The sequence below is a fragment of the Zalophus californianus genome, chromosome 7 (assembly GCF_009762305.2).
Source record: "Zalophus californianus isolate mZalCal1 chromosome 7, mZalCal1.pri.v2, whole genome shotgun sequence".
Taxonomy (NCBI): domain Eukaryota; kingdom Metazoa; phylum Chordata; class Mammalia; order Carnivora; family Otariidae; genus Zalophus; species Zalophus californianus.
Window position 1 is genome coordinate 70,213,356 of NC_045601.1, and position 20,058 is coordinate 70,233,413.

Below are 20,058 nucleotides of genomic sequence, written 5' to 3' on the forward strand. Positions count from 1 at the left end.
ATAGGGCGCCTGGGTGGCTCAGTTGGTTGGGCAGCTGCCTTCAGCTCAGGTCATGATCCTGGAGTCCCAGGATCGAGTCCCACATCGGGCTCCCTGCTTGGCAGGGAGTCTGCTTCTCCCTCTGACCCTCCCCCCTCTCATGTGCTTTCTCTCTGTCTCAAATAAATAAATAAAAAAATCTTTAAAAAAAAAAAAAAAAAAAGAATATCTTACTATATGTCAGGTTTCGTGTTCTTTCAGAACACTGACCAAAAATTTAAAAGGGTCAGTCTCCTCAGATCAGAGAATGCCTAGCCAGTAATTAGTACTTAATCATAGAAATGGATTGATTGCATGTTCATTACTGTTTGATCTTATGTGTATGATGAGTAGTTTCTCAGAAAAAGTGTAATTGAAACACGAAACAAAATGACTAGTTTGTAATTCTAAGAACTGAATGCCTAAGTACTATACACTTTTTAGAAAGGCCTTCATAGAGGTACATTGAGGAAAACCAGAATTCTTTGCTACAACCACCTGTTTTCTAAAGAAACAACTACATTCTAGTTTTCTTAGCTTATCCTAATGATAGAGACTTAAAATGCTGTTAAGTTGACTTAAGTTTCAAGAAAAATCTCAGCATAAAATAATTTTCCAAGGGTGCTTGGGTGGCTTGGTTACGTGTCCGACTCTTGATTTCAGTTCAGGTCATATATCAGGGTCCTGGGTCAAGCCCTGCGTCGGGCTCGCACTCTCCCTCTGCCCCTCTCACTGCTCACAGGGGCTCTCTGTAAACCAATCAATAAAATCTTAAAAAAAAAAAAAAAAAAGTCTTCCAAGCACCAAGTGATAGCGTATTTCTTTTAATAGTAAATTAAGTAAATAAATTGTAATAGCTTTTTAGGGGGGATTAAGAATCATTCCTGTTACATTGGTTGAGGCAGTATCTGCTTTGTGAAAGTAGTATTTCACAACTTGAGAAAAGTATTCTGTTGAAGACCTTTTCAAAATTGACATAAGCTGTACAATTGGTCAGACTTCTGGGAAATCTTGTATTTTAAAAATAAGAAGAAATTAAGTTTCCTTTAACACACTGTGAAATATTTTTATGATTTTATAAGAACCTTACAGAAGAACATTGATATTCATCATTGTCAGTAAACCTTCAAATTTTGGCCTTAAAAATATTAAATGTAGCTGAATTAAAAATACTAATGTTCTAGTTTTGTTAAGATATTCCTTACAATTTTTAATGTATATATGAAGTCAAACCATTTTTGGTATTGTTTTATACTTTGTAATTCCCTCCTCTTACCATATAATCTAGATGAGGGTTTTTTTTTTTAATAAAAACAAAACATGATGGATGAAAAATTTTTGTTCTAAAATATCTCATATGAAGAGCACTTTATACCAATGTCTAACCTACCTGTTAGTAGTCAAATATAACTCTTTAAGAGGTGTTGTGGACCATACTTTTTTCACCCTTTATTCTGACTAAAAGGTTATGGTTTGTATATGAATTATGTCTACCATGGAAAGTGGAACTACATCTTTTAAGGAGAAATTTAAACACTTTTAGCTTTCCATTAGCACCATTGGTATTAACTCAGCATTAAAGGCTTTAAAGAGTAGGAACCAACCAAGAGTTAAGAATTTTACACCCCCATGCCCCCCCTACTCCCTAATCACTTCAATGCCAACCAGCCCTTCAGCCATCCCCTTTCTTCTCTTTTGGGAGTCATACATATATTTTTCCTTTCACAGCTTGAAGTTCAAGTTGTTCCACTTTAGATAATTTCTTTAACTTTTCTCTCCAACCATGGGCAGTTATTTTAAATCCCCTTCAGAATCTTTATAATAGTTTCCTCTTTATCATCCCTAATTAAAGTTTCTTCAAGCATTAACATTTTTTTATAAAATGTTTTATTTATTTATTCATGAGAGTCAGAGAGAGAGAGAGGCAGAGGCAGAGGGAGAAGCAGGCTCCCCGTCTAGCAGAGAGCCCAATGTGGGACTCGATCCCAGGACCCTGGGATCACGACCCAAGCCGAAGGCAGATGCTCAACCATCTAAGCCACCCAGGTGCCCCATTTATGTGAACATTAACATTATAGCTTGACTGTCACATTTCCCAAATAAGCCAATGCTTAAATACATTTTCCTCTCTCCAATCTTTCAGTTCTTATTTACAATGGCTTTGGTGTTTCAGTCATTAATTAGAGTTGTTCTATTAGAAGTGTGATAACCAACTAACCAGACAACCTGAAAATGCAAAGGAAAACATTCGGAAGATTTACGGTTTACAACCTCAAAAGATAATTTGTGTTGTATGCTACATATAAGCTTTTAGAGTTGTTGGCATGTACTCAACTTACAATGTTGGAGTGAACTAGTAAGGCAGCTTTAATCTTCCCAAATTCTATTAACATTTTGTTACAAAATTCTTGTAAAAAAATAATTTTACAGTGAACACCCATATACCCACTACCTAAATTCTACAATTAGCAGTAAATTATATTTGCTTTATCACATATATATCCATGTATTTTCCAATTATTTTGCATTTAACAGTAAGATTTTGAAAACTGGAGTGTTCATAAATAGGGTATTCCAATTAGCTAAAGAGTGCTTGGAAAACCTTAGTGGAAGAACTTTCATGAACCTAATTCTCTTTTTCTTTGAAATTTAGGTTCTGTCTCAAGCATCAGATTAAAGGAACTTAATAGACACAGATGGTTAAGAAGTAAACAGTGACTAGGACCTTTGGAAAGCTAATGGAAAAGGGCAATCTGATCTTTGATATTAGCCCTTTCATTCTAAAATTTGAGAGCAATAAGTGCCTGATCACTTAAAGAGTAAGGCTAATTTCAACCATTGACAGCCTTTATTTCACAGCAGGATGATCCCCAAAATTGTAGATCTCCAAGGTTTTTTTGTTTTGTTTTAAAGACTTTATTTGTCAGAGAGAGTGCACAAGCAGGGGGAGCAGCAGGGCAGAGGGAGAGAAGCAGGCTCCTTGCTCAGCAAGGAGCCTGATGCGGGACTCGATCCCAGGACGCTGGGATCATGACTTGAGCCAAAGGCAGATGCTTAACCAACTGAGACACCCAGGAGTCCCTCCAAAGTTTTGATAGGAAGAACCAAAGCTCTCTGTGATTTGATGTTGCTAAGTACAGTATAATAATAATCTTCCTATTTAAAGATCTTCCTGTTAAAAGGCAATTTTGAGTTCAATTTAAACCAAACATTTGCATGTTGGAAATAATCAAAAGTCATCAAAATTCTACCTGCCATCCTCTCCTCAAGATTCTAGACTGCCGAGAACACATTTGTTGCTTTTGACAACTATAAGGTTAATCTCTAATTTTAGAAAAAAGGAACTACCTGTAGTAATTTAGGAGTAGCTGTGTATATATGACCAGCTTTGGAGGAATTTGATTAGTATCTATTATCTTTACAACCAAATATAAAATACCACATATTTTCTGCCACTTTATGTATTAGGTTAGGAAAAATTACTTTCCTGAATCCTTTTTTATACATAAAAGTTATTATTGCGTGAATTACTAGAGAAATGAAGTATTTTCATCATTATTGTTTATCAATATCCTTTAAGTTATTGTATGTTCACAATACATGATCTAATTAAATGGAGCTTGAATAGAACATGTAGCCTCCTTTGACAAATGTGCATATGATTTTCTATGTAGGTTGCTTTTGCAAGTCCTCCCATTTTTTCTTTCTAGAGACTGTAATTAATGTCACATAATCTATGATAAACTATTCCTCTAACAGAACTTTAAATTTGTGTCACCGATTCTACACTAAGGGAACACTACTATAAACTCGCTTTAGAAAATGAATTCTAAGATCTCAACAATGAACCCTCAGTAAATGCAAGATTATATAAATCTTAAATTGTAATTCTATCTGGGTTATAGCACAAGTTTAAGTTTGACAAATACAATTCCTGGTGTTTACGAACATTACTTATTATATTTCAGCATATTTAATTTAGAATTCCAAGATAATTGCAAAGGATATGAAAAGTAACAATCTGAAAACTGTCAGAGATTAATTCAAAACAATCTAATCCAAGAGATTTAAAGAAAAGGGTTTAGCTGAAGCACAAAATAGATGATTCCCTAACCCTTAAAAAAACCAAAACTCGATCTACCCCATACTTTCAGGGAATCCTATCTAAAATTTCCAAGAAAGTTCCTTTCAAAGGTTAAATTTTTGTGTTGATAAATAGCATTCTATAAAATGTACTCTCAAATTTCCTTAATTTAAAAACAAGTAGTTTCTGAATTACACGATTTGTGTTTTACACACTTCTGCCATCTCATCTCACAACATAGACATTCCCTTTCCACTTGAAAACTGTTGTATTTGGGGGGTTTTGATAGATTTATGGATTCAGGAGCCTGCTCAGCAAGGCAGGCCTGTGATTTTAAGATGCATTTAGTTCAGCAATGCCTTTCAAAAATTTAAATATATGGGAGGATGATGAGACTGTCAGCCTTTCCACACACAAGTATATACGTATGTTTGATTCCCTTTGATACCTGAAGCATGTTGTCAATTGCATAGAGGACATGGGAATTGAGATTTCCAACCTCTAAATTAAAGGATAATGTATTCAGCAATGTAATGGAGGGTCACTGGGAGATGGGAGATGCACAAAAAGAGAAATAGAAGTATAAAAGGTTGGGGCACCTACCTGGCTCAGTCAGTAGTAGAGCATGCAAGTCTTGATCTTGGGGTTGTGAGTTTGAGTCCCACAACGTATGTAGAGATCACTTAAAAAAAAGTTATAAAAGGTCAGTTTTACCTAGTTTGAAATCTTGGACTAACAAAAAGTAAATAAACTTTATTACTCCCGTCACCAAATGGGCCCCCCTGCTATCAGAATTCAGAACTTGAATTGGAACTATCTCCTAACATAGACTTTTACAGGTAGGTAGAGAACCAACCACCATTTAACAGTTTCAGAGGAAATACCTTTTTTAAAAAGATTTATTTGAGAGAGAGTGCACGAGCAGAAGGGGCAGAGGGAGAGAGAATCTCAAGCAGGCTCCACACTAGGTGCTGAGCTGGATCTTACGGAGCTAGATCCTATGACCCTGAGATCGCGACCTGAGCCAAAACCAAGGGTTCATGCTTAACTGACTGTGCCACCCAGGCGCCTCCAGAGGAAATACTTTTTAATTCAACAACTAATTTACTGTCATAGGTGAAGTTCAGCGTCCAAAGGAGGCAGAAGGGATGAAGTCAAGAGTACTGGTAAAGGTTTTAAGCCTTGCGGGAGAAAGAGAGAGGCCACCTGAAAATATTTCAGTTCCATTTTCATGTTGTGCACTATTACCCAAACTGTACTTCTAGGTCTGAGCTGTCTTCTACTTGCTGTGTATTTCCATGTGGGTATCCTACACACCTCTCAACGTTCAACACGCAAATCAAACTGCATTCCTCTGTAATTTGGATCCCCCTGCAGAGTTCCCTAATTGCTAGTTTTGTCTTCCTAATTAGCAATTTAAAAACTGTTTTCTTACCATCCATGCAGTTGCTCAATTCTTAATTCTACCTTCAAAACATCTCCCAAGTAAGTCCATGCCTGGGTGTTCCCTCCAGTAATGTCCTTAGGCTCTTTTCTCTGATTTTAAACTACCAACAAATCCTTTTCCTCAAGCTTTCCCTTTCCAAACTGTTCTCCGTATTTTCACCTGTTTTCTTTTTGAAGGCAGGAATCTCTTTCCCTTGCTCATAAACCTTTGATGGCTCTGCCACGCTTGCAGAATAAAGTTCAACTCTTGAGACATTCAAGACCCTCAGGTTATTACCGCAGTACACCTTTTTTTTTTAAAGATTTATTTATTTTGAGAGAGTGAGAATGAGAGCGAGAGAGAGAGCACATGAGAGGGGGGAGGGCCAGAGGGAGAAGCAGGCTCCTCGCTGAGCAGGGAGCCCGATGCGGGACTCGATCCCGGGACTCCAGGATCATGACCTGAGCCAAAGGCAGTTGCTTAACCAACTGAGCCACCCAGGCGCCCACAGTACAACTTTCAATATATGTTCTTTCTTTGTACTTGTCTTGAGCTACTGGATACTCTGCATCTATTTCACACCACTGTCTACACCGACTTTTACCTCTGACAATTATTTTCCTTTTCTTTCCATGTCAAATACTGTGTCAAATATCTTAAGGGCCAACTCAATGCTACTTCTACAGTGTCAGATTCCCAACTGGACAATCCCTACTCACCAGAATTCACCACTACCTTCTGAAACAATGACTTTACTTTTGTTTTCATCTCTTCAGGTATTTGTTGTAGAGAAGGGGAATGAATGCAGCTTGTATTTTAGTTACATTTGTCATTTCTTCCCCAGCCACCTGCAAACTTTCAGCTCTGCCATTTATTCTTGTATTTCCTGAACATACCTCACACAGAAGCCCCCACACATTAAACTGTAGACATGCTGCTCAGAAATGTCACAAAGGAGCTGAGAAATGTCAAACAAGGGTGGGGAAGGGTGGCTGAGACAGTTGTATTTTCCAAAGACAGTGACTCTATATTAGTTTAAGAAATTTTTATAATCTTGAAAGGGGTTATCAAACCTGTGCAAGAATGAACCATTTTCTGGAATCAGACTGGGAGAGAGGTCAGATCTAAGGCAACCCATTAGTTTTAGTATTTACAACACATTACTAGAAAAAATTAAAGTTGGTGACTGAATATTGAGGGAATTTTAAACTGTGGTCTGAACTTCTAAAGTGAGTTTTCCCAACTATTGTGAAGAAGGTATTTGCATCTATGTGAGCAGGAATGGAGCCTCATACAAAATGCGAACATCAAATACAAGTTCCTTTGCATCTTTAAACCCTTTCCCTTCTTTTCTAGAATGATGTCCCCACTCAAAACTTGTCTTTACTACCTCTTAAAGGCCTCAATCTCAAAAGCAGTCCCCCTTTTTTGTAATCTCAAGCCATTTAGTATCCCCCCCCAAACATTTCTGGAAGAACCAGGAATAAGGCAAAGGTGGGTGGCCTTGAGTGAGGACAACCCAAACCCTCTCCCAAACATCTCAGTGCTTTTGAAACATCCTGGGGGTTGAGGGACAGGGCATCCAGAGTCTAGCCTACCACAGCCACAGCTCCTCACAACCTTATTTCACGGTCTTGGGTGGGTTGCAGGTCCATTGTGGGGCCTAATGCTGAGGGGCAGGAGCACTGGGGTAGAGCCTAGCTTTTGTTCCTTCTCGACACTGTTAAGTTGTTAGGGCTTTTAAAGAGGGCAGGTAAAGACAAAAGTGACGTGGGTTTTTTAGATTGTTTGAAATCACGCGTTAAGAGAAATACAAATGGGTTTTCCCCAAGTGTGGCACAACTGGATCCCATTTAAGTCCTACATTTGTGTTGCACTAGCTTTAAGCTAACACATTGTGAAGGAAAGGGGTGATTATATAGTCCAGTTGACCCCTGAATAACATGGGTTTAGGGGTGCCAACTCCTGTGCAGTCAAAAAAATCCACATAGAACTTGATTCCCTCAAACTTAAGTCTGTTGACCCAGTAAGTCAATTAAGACATATTTTCTACATATTGTATTCTGTATTCTTAAAAAAGTGAGCTAGAAAAAATATTTACAGTACTGTACTATATACCTAAATATCCGTTTCTAAGTGGACCAACAAGTTCAAACCCATGTTATTCAAAGGTCAACTACTGCTGAAGACCTGAATACTGAGGCACCAGGGTGACTCAGTCCGCTAGGCACCTGCCTTTGGCTCAGGTCATGCCGCCAGGGTCCTGGGATCAGCTCCTTGTTGAGCGGGGAGCTTCGCCCTCACCCTCCCTGTGTTCCCGCTCTCAAAATCTTAAAAAAAAAAAAAAAAAACACCCTAGGGGCGCCTGAGTGGCTCAGTCGGTTAGGCAGCTCAGGTAGTGATTCTGGGGTCCTGGATCAAGCCCCACATCCAGCTCCCTGCTCAGCAGATAGCCTGCTTCTCCCTCTGCCTGCCACTCCGCCTACTTGTGCTCTGTCAAAATCTTAAAAAAAACAAAACCGAAAACTTGAATGCTGGTCCTGATAAAATGTAGTCTACTTGCCTAGTAACATTCTAGTCTTTTAACTTATAAACCACATAAACCATCTTAAAATTGGTATTTTAACTTACAAACCACCTTTGAAAAGCATTGTTCCTGTCAATTTTTAATGCTGTGATTTGATGTTTTATTACCTTCTTTTTCCTTTATCTGCCTACAAAGACACAAATACTTAGCAGGGAGATTAATGCAAATAAAAGTTCTATGGTGTTACTGTATCAGCAGTACGTGTCACTTTATCAGCATTAGTTGAGGTATCAAATTGTAAAAGCAATTGCAGTATAAAATATCCTACATATATAAACCTCTCACCCTTTTACAATTATGAGCCCCCTTTACCGTACTAGTTAAAATATATACCTGAAGCTGGTAACTAAGTGGTTGCTTTATAAACCCACAAAACCAGTTACAGGAACATTGGAGGAAAAATATTTGAAGACCTCAGTAGGAGAAAAATAATTGTTAAATTGGCCTGCACTACAGTGTCTGTTGAAACCTAACCTACAATTAATGATATTACAAGGTGGAGACCTTGGGAAAGGATTAGGATGTAAGGGCAGAACCCTCATGAATGGGATTATTACAAAAGGAGCCTGAGAAAGCTCCCTCAACCTTCCTGCCACGTGACTTAGTGAAGACTTCCCATCTATGAACCGAACCACAAGTGGGCTCTCAGACACTAGATCTGCTGGTGCCTTGATCTTGGACTTCCTGACTGTGAGAAATTTATAAGCTGCCCAGTCTTTGGTATATTGTTACAGCAGCCTAAAGGGACTAAGGCTGCTAAATAGTTATCTTACTGTAATACCAAAACTATTGAACTTCTAAGTTTGCTAATACCTTTGAACGGTATGGTCTGTGGTGTAACTCAGCCAATTTTGTTTACTCTTCATAAAACCTATTACTTTATAATAATCTATTTCCAGAATTTTGCAAGGTTGAAAGCTTACTATATTTTGTTGAAAGTTTCTCTAAATGCATTTTTTAAAGCAAGCTATATGTAACTTATACGTTATGTAAATAGGCATACATTAACAAGAATAAAGCATTTTATAGCCAGGGCCAAAGAACGGTTGGCTGGTAAGTGCCATGTAAACAAGACTGCAGGCACTTCTGTTAACGAGTTCAGATTTTGCGGCAATGTTTTCATACCCTCCTGGCACAGCTCATCAGTAACAATTCTAAGGTTGTGCCCACACCAACCACCTTTGCACAGCCAGAAAGTCTCCCCTACTGTGTGAACCAAATGTGTAAGACACTCTTCCATTTACCTTTTCTTGGAAGGATGGTAGCACCTTCCTCATCTATTCCACCTTAAGAGAATCATATATACCCTCAACACCCTTTTTGTATGTCTAAGTACCACCTGACTGCTCAAGAAAACTTTCCTTTTGTTTCAAGATAAACTTTAGCTTTCTAGAACTAGAAACCATACAGGGAAAACTAGTGCTTTAGAATCTTAGAACAAAGTTTGAATTTTAAACTACAAATACAGAAGCTACCATACTTATCTTTTAGCAAAAACGTCAGGAGATTCCAAATCTCCACCTACTATTTTAATATAAATTATGCTTGCTTTGGTTCAAGAACCACCATTCAAAATCAATATAAACTTAGTACACCAAACCAAGTGTCGTTTTCTTTCACTGAAATTATAGGATTAAGTCAAATAGTATTTATGAAACAGTTCATATATAAAAATATATTCTAAATTATAAACTGATCAGTTGTACTTTTCACAACTATTTCCATTGTAAAATGGGAATTCCTCCCCTTGGAGGTAGCAGCGTTAAATTACTGGACTCTCTAAATTTCAGAGGAAGGACAATTAATATAATACTAAGACAATTAGTCCATAAAATGGAGAAGTTAAAATCCATCTCCTAGTCACACAAACATGAAAGTCACACACACAGAGTCAAGACTAGTATAAAAGGGGGGGCCAAATTATATTATTATTTTAAAATTTGATTACAACCAATTTTGTTGGCATTAAAATTAGAGGTATTATAAATTTGAATGGATAAACCAAAAACCAGAAATTAAGTTTGGTAAAAATGGGAATAGGAGTTTTCCAGTAATTACAGATTAGAAGGCAGAAATCAATTTAGAGAAACACAGACAAACCCCATGTTTACAATGATTGTGCCACAGATTTAAACTTCAGTAGTGCATTAGTAAACTGTTCACATTTAGATCTTCACCTTGAGATTAGATAGCTGTTTAAAAAAATCCCAGTACCTTGTGCAAATAAATCGGTCTTCCGTGTGCCTTAGCACACTTAAAATTTCTCCATTGTATATATACAAAACACTACCATTTGGTAGGGCAAAATACATAACTTTCATAACAAAACTATAATGTACCTCTCAAGTATGAACAATATACACATAATACATGGTATACAATATTTACAAAATATAAAATATAATACAAGTTGTTTATAATTTTTTAAACTCACTTTTGCACTTGAATGTTACAAGGCAAATTTCCATTTCTGTACCAATTTTTTTTTTTCAAGATTCCAGGGATTTTGAAAAAACTTACAGACATACTGCAATCTGAGATCTAAGTTTGAACTTTTAGGAGCGTTTTTAAGTGTACTGCCATCAGCTCCCTATTTTGGTTGGAATTTTCAATAGTGCTTCCCATCCAGTGACTGGGAGGCTTTGGAAGAACACTAGGAGAAGGTGGATCACTAAACTTTGCCCCAGCGTAATTTTCCTTTTGGTTCACTTCAGTTAGAAATGCTGATTTCTTCAAATGCATATTTTTAATGTTCTCAGTATTTTTAAAAGGCTTTTTTTCCTGCTTCTGGATTAAATCAGATGAAACAGAATCCTGCCAAAAGTTATTTTCGTTTCTTTTTGCAGAGGTGATCTTGGTTAGTGGTAAGTTATATTTGCTTTTCTGTCTGTTTATCTTTGGTTGTTCACACAAGTGTATACCATGAACAAGCTGGCCGTGGGGAATGGCAATTTTCTCCGATTTTCCCATCTTTGATTTTAAAACCTACAAAGACAAGGAACATAAAAGTGAATACAGTCTCATGATAAAAATTAGTCACAAACCTCACACCATCTATTTGTTTTCTTCTCCTGGACTTTAGTTTATGGTCTTGATTAAACATATGTGCTCACTGCACTTATCAAATAAGCACACATCTAATTTTACTACTAAAAATATAATCATTACCATCACCAGTATGCAATGTAGGGAGTCAAAGGGAAAACCCCAAGTTCATCTTCCTATAAGAAAGAATAATGAGCTACCTTCCAAACATACACAAACTGAAGGTGTGTCAGTGGTTTTACAGTGTCTAAGGTTCACATGCTTTCATTTTGACTGGCTGAGTCTGGTTAAAAATAAGAAACAATGTTCATAGATTACTATGTTATCTTTTAGTCAAATCCTTTTAAAATTATTCCAGATATTGAACTGATAAGAACAGATAATACACGATAGAAATTTGATTAGCAGGAACTAGATTTTAAGTGAGTGTTTTAATAATGGTTACTAAGTACACAGAAAAATTATCTCCCAGTTTCTGAAAACAAAATTTCACAAACTTAAATACTAATCACTTTTTATCATCTTTCCATATACTTACAGCAAATATATAATCAGGAAAATGTTTCCACCCGCACCTACTTCCCTGGTTTAACTGCTTCAAGAACTTTGCTACACCAATTCTAATCACCTTCCTAACTTAAGTGATCTTTACAGGAAGCCATGACCGGATGGAAAACTATAAAGTCTACTTCCCTTCCAACACTTGTAATATGGTAGGGAAGCGGGACAAAAAAATACAAAAGCTGGGGCACAAGTTAACATTCCATGTAACTGCCAGAGTTCCCTGTTTTAATAGTTCTAGAAAAGAATTACTACTTGTTAACCAGGAAACAAGAAGTACAAAAGCAGGGTATTAGCTTATCGCTCATTATTTCAGGGCCGTGGAATTTTAAAATTTCAATCTAATGCAAGTCATCACGGAGGTCAGATTTTTTTTTTCAAGGGCACAGCGAGAGAGAACCTGCAAATCTCTCCAAAAATTCTCCCAACAAAACATGGCTGTTAAAAATATGTAGTGTTTTATTTTTTTAAGATTTTCCTTTTGCGAGACCGCGAGCGCGCGCGCACGGGGGAGGGGGGGCAGAGGGAGCAGCAGGGAGCATTATGAGGGGACTGGATCCCACGACTCCGGGTTCATGACTTGAGCCAAAGGCAAACAAACGCTCAACCAACCCAGCCACCCAGGAGCCCACTTATTTTTTTTTTTTTTAAGATTTTATTTGTCAGAGAAAGAGCACAAGTAGGGGGAGCTGCAGGCAGAGAAAGCAGCGGACTCCCCGCGGAGCAGGAAGGCCAACGCAGGGAGGCCAACGCAGGGACTGGATCCCAGGACTCCAGGATTATGACTTGAGCCGAAGAGACGCTCAACCGACTTGAGCCACCCAGGCACCCCACTTATTTTCATTTCTTATTGAGACAGTAGACGGGAAGTCTCTGAAATTGAAAGGTTTTATTTTGCTATAAAGGTTAACTTCAAATCATTCTAGCGATTTAATCTCGTTCAAGTTTCCCAACAGCATGGCGATTGGGTGGCTTAACGTCAATTCAACTTACAACTTTTCTTTCTGAAGTTTCATCATTCTGGACACAATAAAACTACCTTCCACTAATAAAGCCCACTACATCAGAGTGTAAACAATTCTCTTCATCTAATAGACGCAAAAACTAGTCATCTAAAAGACTGCCGCCTCTCCTGCCAACTTTTAAAGTTAAAAGTAGAGCTAAGCAGGTTGGCCGGCGAGGGTCAGAGCCCCAGTTGGGCCAGCGCCGCACACGGAGCACGTCTCATCTCAGCAAAAAGCAAGCCGAAGGGAATGGAGCCGCTTGTAGCCCACTCCAAATCCCACAACAGGGAGGTGAGACAGTGCACGCGCGCCGCGGACCTATCTTGGAGCTTCCAACGGTCAGGTAGTCGAAAGCGGTCGCCCACCCCTTCCCCTACCACGGCCACACGGCCTCACCTCCTTCATGAGCGCCGGAGCGCTGCGCACGTAGCGCGCGCTGACGTCAGCCTCCCTCGGGCCCCTTCCATCCCCCACCCCACCGCGCGCCCGAACACCGAAACCCCCTGGAACTGCGCCAGCCTTCTAAATCGGGGCTGTTGCTGGGGCGCAGCCGCTCCTCTTATTGGCTAGCTCCTGGTAGCCAATCAGCAGCGCCAGCGCATGCCTCCCCCTCCCCCTCCCTCCCCCGGCTAGAACAGAGCGGGCGTCACGGAAACTTCCCTCCCGAGTAAACAGCCGCCCCTCACCCCGGCCCCCCCTTCCCGACCCCTCAGTGCAGGGCCCCAAATTCCAAAGCCCGGCCGTGGCCGTCTAAGGGCCAGAACTCAACAGTCCCCACGTCCCCCTCGCAGCCCTTACCTCTCTTCTGAACGAGGGTTGGCCCGGCGCCGCTGGCGGCAGCTGGCCAGAGAAAGGGCTCGCTTCCTCACTTTGGGTTGCGGCCGCAGGACCCGGGGCCAAATTGGCCGCCTGGTCCGGGACTTCCTGCGCTCCGCTCGGGCCCGTCGCGGGGCTCCGCCCGCCCTCGAGGCTCGGCCGGTGCTGCTGGTACTGATGGAAGCGGCTGGGGAGCTGCCCTGCCGGGCTGGCCCGCACCCTCTTCTTTCGCCGCTTCTTTGGCGCTGCCCGAGGGGTGCCTCCCGCCGTAGCTAGACTACAGTTGGACAGAGGTGCAGGGGCGCGAGGCTGCGGGGTCAGACAGGGACCGTCTCCCCCTAGGAAGTGAGGGAGGAAAAGGGTGGGGGGCAGTGCCCGGGGATCCGGGATTCGGGGTAAAGGCGGCGGGGCCGTGGTCACCATCGGGAGGGCCCCGAAGTAACCGCGGGCGGAAAAGCCCAGGGGCGCAAGGCGGCCGCCCAGGACAAGTGGCTCCCGCTGCGGGACGGAGACGACGGTCATAGCTCTAGGAGGAAAGTGGCTCAGCAAGAAGAAAAGGAGGAAGTGAAGCCAGCGATCACAGGGCGGCGGCGGCGGCGGCGGCGGCGGCGGCTGCTGCTAAGAGAGCCCGAGTGGAGCGCGGACCATGGTTCGGGCGGTGGCGGCGCAGCAACAAATAGCTTCAGCCTCAGCGCCGAGTGTTGTTATCAGAAGCTCCGCCCTATGCCCGCCCACCTCCTTCCAAGAGCCCAATCAGAATGCGACAGAACATGCCACGCCCCTCCGGCGCTCCCTCCACCGCCTCCGAGAGACACACACAAACAACCAGCTTGCTGCAGCCCCGCACAAAGAGCGCGCACTGCGCAGGCGCTGCCAACGGGCTCTTTCGGGAAGAGTCGGTCCCGCGAACAATGAAGTTCCGTTTCAGCCCCACCTCCCCCACCCTTCTTCTTACTCGCCCCCGCACCTTGCCCCGAAGGCAGTGGTCGAAGTGCTTGATCTAGGCTGAATTTGGAAAAAGGGGTGGGGGCGGGAGAAAGAATCTGGAAACGTCAAGGCCACTGAAGCCTCCTTAGCCACTGACCTTGGGGATGTATGTTTTATTTCAAGCCCAACATTAATAACATTATTATAATTTTTAAGATTTCAAAGTACGTTATAGGGGTTTCATTCTTCGCAATTGTAAGAAGATCAGTCCACATTTAAGTTCTATTCGGCGAAGTGTGACTTATTTTTTTTTTTTTTTCATTTACTCGGGTTTCCAACGCGGTTCATTAGCCACGGTAAAGAGAGTAAGAATTAAGGAGTGACTGACTGAAATTGGCTCCTTAGCATTGAAAGAGTTCCCCATAAGTCCGTAATTGAGCAATGGAAATGTTACTGTCTTTATACTTAAAGGACTGTGAGACTTGGGGATCACCAAACGGTGCCTGACACTGAAGAAGAAGCAAAGGAGGAGGCTTGCGTCTCAAAGGGAGAAAGTGAAACATATCTGCAACATAGTGTGTTTTGCTCGCTGTGTGTTATGTAAATCTCACGCTCATCATCTCTCCGCACTGTGCTCACACACACAAAGTATCATGGCTATTTTATCAAGTAATTTTGTGGCAGAAACTGTTCTTCATGTAAATAATGTCATTTGAACTTCACAACAACCCTAAGGAATGGGTACTATATTTTATCCCCATTTCATCAGAGAGTAAACAGGCTTAGAAAGGCAAAAAGTACTTGGCAAACATCGTAGTAAGTTAATAGAATTTGAACTCCAGTCCAGGGATGGCAAGACCAAAGTTTTAACATCATCCATACAACCTGCCACACGAGATTGTAGGTCTTTACACCACCACAATAATCTTACACTTCTCTGTATCCTTACAGCCTCTAGCCAATATTTTTCAGCTTTGTAGTGCTTGATAAATGTTTTATGATTAGTAACAAAGTTGGACAGAGGGAATATCTAGAATAATGTTTCCAAAACTTTACACAGATGGTATAATCCCCTTGTAAATTGAGGAAGATCTGTATAAACTTTTCATATGACATTCCGTCATTAGTGATTGCTGGGTTTTATCATTTTTGCTAGATTTTACTCATTCTTGGGTTTCCAGCAGGTTACATAGTAAATGCTCATATTCATTGGATGAACGGGAATCCTATACTTCCAGAGCTGTGACAGATCTTAGAGGGCCCTTAATTCAAATCCTCTGGTGTGCAAATTGAAGTTGGGTTCAAGATCAGGAGAAGAGAATGGCCTGGCAAGAATCGGTGAAGAGCAGGCAAAGATTATGGAGACTCTGGAATAACATAGTTCTTTTGTTTTTGTAAGAGTTTAAAAAAATAAAAATTAAAAATTTTTTAAAATTGTTTTAGTAAAAGTTTACACTTTCTCAAAGCACTTTTTCATCTAACTCATTTTATTCCTACTCTAATCATTTAAAATAGAGATAAGTTGTATTTGACCTATGATGTAAATAAAACCTCTAAGGACAAAATAACTTACCTAAGGGTCACAGAATGAGTCAGGGACTAAATCCCTTCAACTCCTAATGCCTAAGTCCTCTTTTCCAGTAGGTCCCAAGGCCTAAAGTTTGGTTTTATCTAGGGATAATATTACACTGTCCTGGAGAATAATTTACCCTCCAGGGGGCTGCTAACTGGTAGTCAGTTCAGAGGGGCCCCTGATGGAAGACACCTATGTTAGAGTTATTACGTGGTATGTAGTTTATACTTTTGAGGCCTAAACGGTAGGCCTCATGTAAAACCCTGGATTCTGTACATTAAGAAAGGTAGCCTTGCAGCTGTGGCCACCTGGGTGATGTGTGCTAAGCTGGTGCCCGCCACAAAGAGGGAGCTGGAATGGATCACCAGACGAGAACAATCCAGGTTTTATAAACCACATTAGTGGATTTCATGTTATTCTTTGTGTATAGTTCCTATAGATCCTTTGTCTTTAGAAAAGCCTAATTTTAATACTCAAACCTGGTTTCATCTGTGCTATATGATACAAAGGAAGAGGTCCGAAGCTCTTGTCTGGGCCCAAACGGCGAATCATGGAGGTAGCAAGACATTCCAAAGGTAAAGTAAGTTTTGGGAGGACTCTCAGGGGTCTTGCAGACTTTTGTTCCAGTGCATGTCTTGGTTTTATTTTGAAGTCAACAGTTTCTTTAGAGGAAATTGTTTTTTTTGTTTGTTGGTTGGCTTTGGTTTGGTTTTTGTTGTTTTTTTTTAATAAACAATTGAAAAGTAAACCAGGTAGTAAAGAGCAGGGAAATGAGGTAAAAAACCATGTGTGATATAAGCAGCTTACGTGCATTAACACTTGAGAGCTCTCTGAATTCCTCTCCTCTCTCCCCTGTCGACCTTTGTCTCTTACATTTTACTTCTGTCCTTCTCTCTCTTTCTCTGCCTTGAATACCATCTTTCTGTCCTTCTCTTAACATTTTTCTTTTCCCTTCATCGTGGCTTTATTTCCATTTCCTCTACCTGTTACTGCTTAGATCTTAAATGTCTAAGCTCTAAGGGACACGTATGAAAAGAACAATGTATACGTTCCTTAATGCTCAAATTATTCATCTTTCATATTTATGAAATAAAATTCCTCTAAACACTGAACACAACCAGGAAATCAAAATGTTTACAATTAACAACCCCAAATTTCCCTGACATTTAGGCAATGACCACAAGCCTTATTTTATCAACATAGTCTGAAAAATTTAATTGAAATTATTTGGTTTATATTTAGAAGCAAACAATATGCACAAAATATCACAATAATGACAATATTGATATTAAATTGCTACTAAAGTATTATTACCACAGGTTGAAATCTTTGTTATCCCTATATTTATATCTTTCTGGGGTGGCAGTAATTTTACCACATTTATTTCTTAAACTTTCCTAAGAGGGGCAGCAGGCCTGTGCAGGTTGTTCTTTGGCCAAAGGGGGAAGGGAGGCCTGAAATACAGCTCTCCCTCTTCTTTTAAAAGCCATTCTTTCCTGGGGCTACCTGGAGAAAAAGAAGTTTTTTTATTATTGGTACAAAGATGTCAAAGGACCAGTGGCAGCCCCAGGGTATAGTAATATTATAGAGACTTGATTCTATTTCACACTAGCTATAAAACCAAAAGAAAAAGCATGTTATTTAGACCAGCTGGGGTTTCAACCAATTTAATCTTAGTCGGGTCTTAGGCTTGGGTTGTGTCTCCTTTCATACACTGATAAAACTTTTTAAAATCCTTGCCATTCACAAGATGCAACCTAATGCTTCTCCTGAAATGATGTATTTTTTAGGTTTCATTTGGCCACCTTACAGAATCCAGTTTCTTATCATTACATAATGAGATAGATTGTTCATTTTTTGCAAACTGATTTTGTCTCATTGATTTGTTGCAATTAATAGGATCATTGAAAGTTTTCACCTTTCATGAGACAGGGAGGGAGTCTACGCAATTAGATGTCTTCAGGACATTTGGCAAATTATCATCATGAAAAACACTATGGAATTCACTTTCTACTTGATCATTTTGCTACCCCAGTCCTGATTAAATGTTGGATCTCCTTTCTACCCAGTTGTTATGTGTAACAAATGATGTGGAGCAGTTCTTTCTGTTCTTTGTATAGTTAATATTTTTTTCCAGGACTGCTTGGCGATTCCCAATTTCTTCTCTTCATCCTTTCCTGCTGTTGCAATTAGAGAAAAGGCATGCCTGTGCTTTATAAACTAATATATGCTTTAGATTATTTTTTAAAAACCCATACATATAACTGTATTTATTCAACTTTTTAAAAAATTAACATATCTATATTATCACAGGCACTATCTTTTTTTTAAAAAAAAGATTTTATTTTTTTTAAGGAATCTCTACACCCAATCTGGGCTCAAACTCACAACCCCGAGATCAAGAGTCACACCCTCCACCAGCTGAGCCAGCCAGGCACCCCCCACTATCTTTTATAGCCAAACTACCTATGACTAAATTTTAAACTTTTTTCCTTTGGAGAATCATTATGGACTTTCATAGATTAACACAGTTTCAATCATCTATGATCATTTTCCTTTTTTTTTTTTTTTAAATCTTGGCCAGTAAAAGTCCTTTTAAGATGGTTCTATTGTCTCTTCAGCACTTCTCGCAAACATTTTTGAAAACATTTCAAACATTTCATTTTGAAAACAAGATTATCTTCCTCTTTCTCTAACCCAAAACACAGAATGAACTATTTTATAAAGAACCTTAGTTCCTTTAAGTGAAGAAAATATTAGTGGAAAAATCTGGGCATCAGGGATGAATATGAGATTGTTCTTGCATGAGTACAGATTGGGATTAGAATAATAGCACTGCTAGGCCATTTTTTGGACAAAATTGGAAGACATTTCAAAGTCATGAGTCTACATTGATTTTTTATTTTTTTATTTTGATTTTTTTAAAGATTTTATTTATTTATTTGAGAGAGAGGATGAGATAGAGAGAGCATTAGAAGGGGGAGGGTCAAAGGGAGAAGCAGACTCCCCCCTGAGCAGGGGGGGAGCTGAAGGCAGCTGAAGGCAGATGCTTAACCGACTGAGCCACCCAGGTGCCCTACATTGATTTTTTTAATTTCTAATTCTAACACTATGAAATCATTTAAAACATTTAATCCATTATAAAAAAAATTAAATAAAAATAAATAAAAAAATAAAAAAAAATCCCTACTTGCAATTACTCTTGATCAAGTCATCAAAAACTTAATGCCAGTTTTGTGTGTGTGACAGAGTGCACTGTGGAATATTAGCACATTTTTATTGCTTTATTGATGTATTTTTAGTTAAGTAGTGTTCTTACAAGTATTCCAGAATGATTTTCTATATCACAACAAATGGAGAAGGGCAGAGAACCACAGAAAAGAAGAATTAGGACAAGCATTTTATAATTTACCAAAGTTTGAGTAAAGCTACTGCCCCCCCTCCCCTTTTAAAGAAAGCATTGTCTACATTGTTAGGTTTTTTTCATTGCAGGAATTCACTCAGGTTCCTAAAGTAATGGCGTATTTGTTTTTTTTTTTTTAAGATTTTATTTATTTATTTGACACAGAGAGACACAGCGAGAGAGGGAACATAGCAGGGGGAGTGGGAGAGGGAGAAGCAGGCTTCCTGCGGAGCAGGGAGCTCGATGCGTGGCTCGATCCCAGGACCCTGGGATCATGACCTGAGCCGAAGGCAGATGCTTAACGACTGAGCCACCCAGGCGCCCCAATGGTGTATTTGTTTTAAGGGTAGGCACACATAGACAGACATAAGGAAGACAAGACACCTACCAGGCCTCATAGGATCCAGTGAAAACCTTCATATCCAGAACTCATGGGAGACAGAGGAATAACAGTCTGGTGCCTAACTGACCTGGAATGAAATCTGGAAACTCGAAATTTATTCAGGATCCCATGCAACCTTAGTTACTAGGTTATTTTGTCACTCCTTAGCAGAAGATGTTTGTTGAGGGCGCCTGGGTGGCTCAGATGGTTAAGTGTCTTCCTTCGGCTCAGG

The 20,058-nt window shown here is 39.9% G+C and overlaps 1 protein-coding gene across 1 annotated transcript; it reads right to left on the reverse strand.

The window, feature by feature from the left end:
* Window positions 1–10,021: 10,021 nt before the first annotated feature.
* Window positions 10,022–14,210, reverse strand: PNRC1 (proline rich nuclear receptor coactivator 1). Its single transcript, XM_035728646.1, has 2 exons — window positions 13,524–14,210; window positions 10,022–11,100 (listed from the first exon to the last, which is right to left on the reverse strand). Exons 1-2 carry the CDS (start codon window positions 14,061–14,063, stop codon window positions 10,657–10,659), a joined length of 984 nt encoding a protein of 327 aa, XP_035584539.1. The 5' UTR covers window positions 14,064–14,210; the 3' UTR covers window positions 10,022–10,656.
* Between the last annotated feature and the right edge of the window lie 5,848 nt (window positions 14,211–20,058).

Bases quoted from the DNA above. Each gene is read 5' to 3' on its own strand.
- PNRC1 (XM_035728646.1), bottom strand. From the start codon at position 14,063: ATGACCGTCGTCTCCGTCCCGCAGCGGGAGCCACTTGTCCTGGGCGGC. The intron at 11,101-13,523 runs GTAAGGGCTGCG...TTGTCTTTGTAG, and splicing joins AACCCTCGTTCAGAAGAGAG to GTTTTAAAATCAAAGATGGG.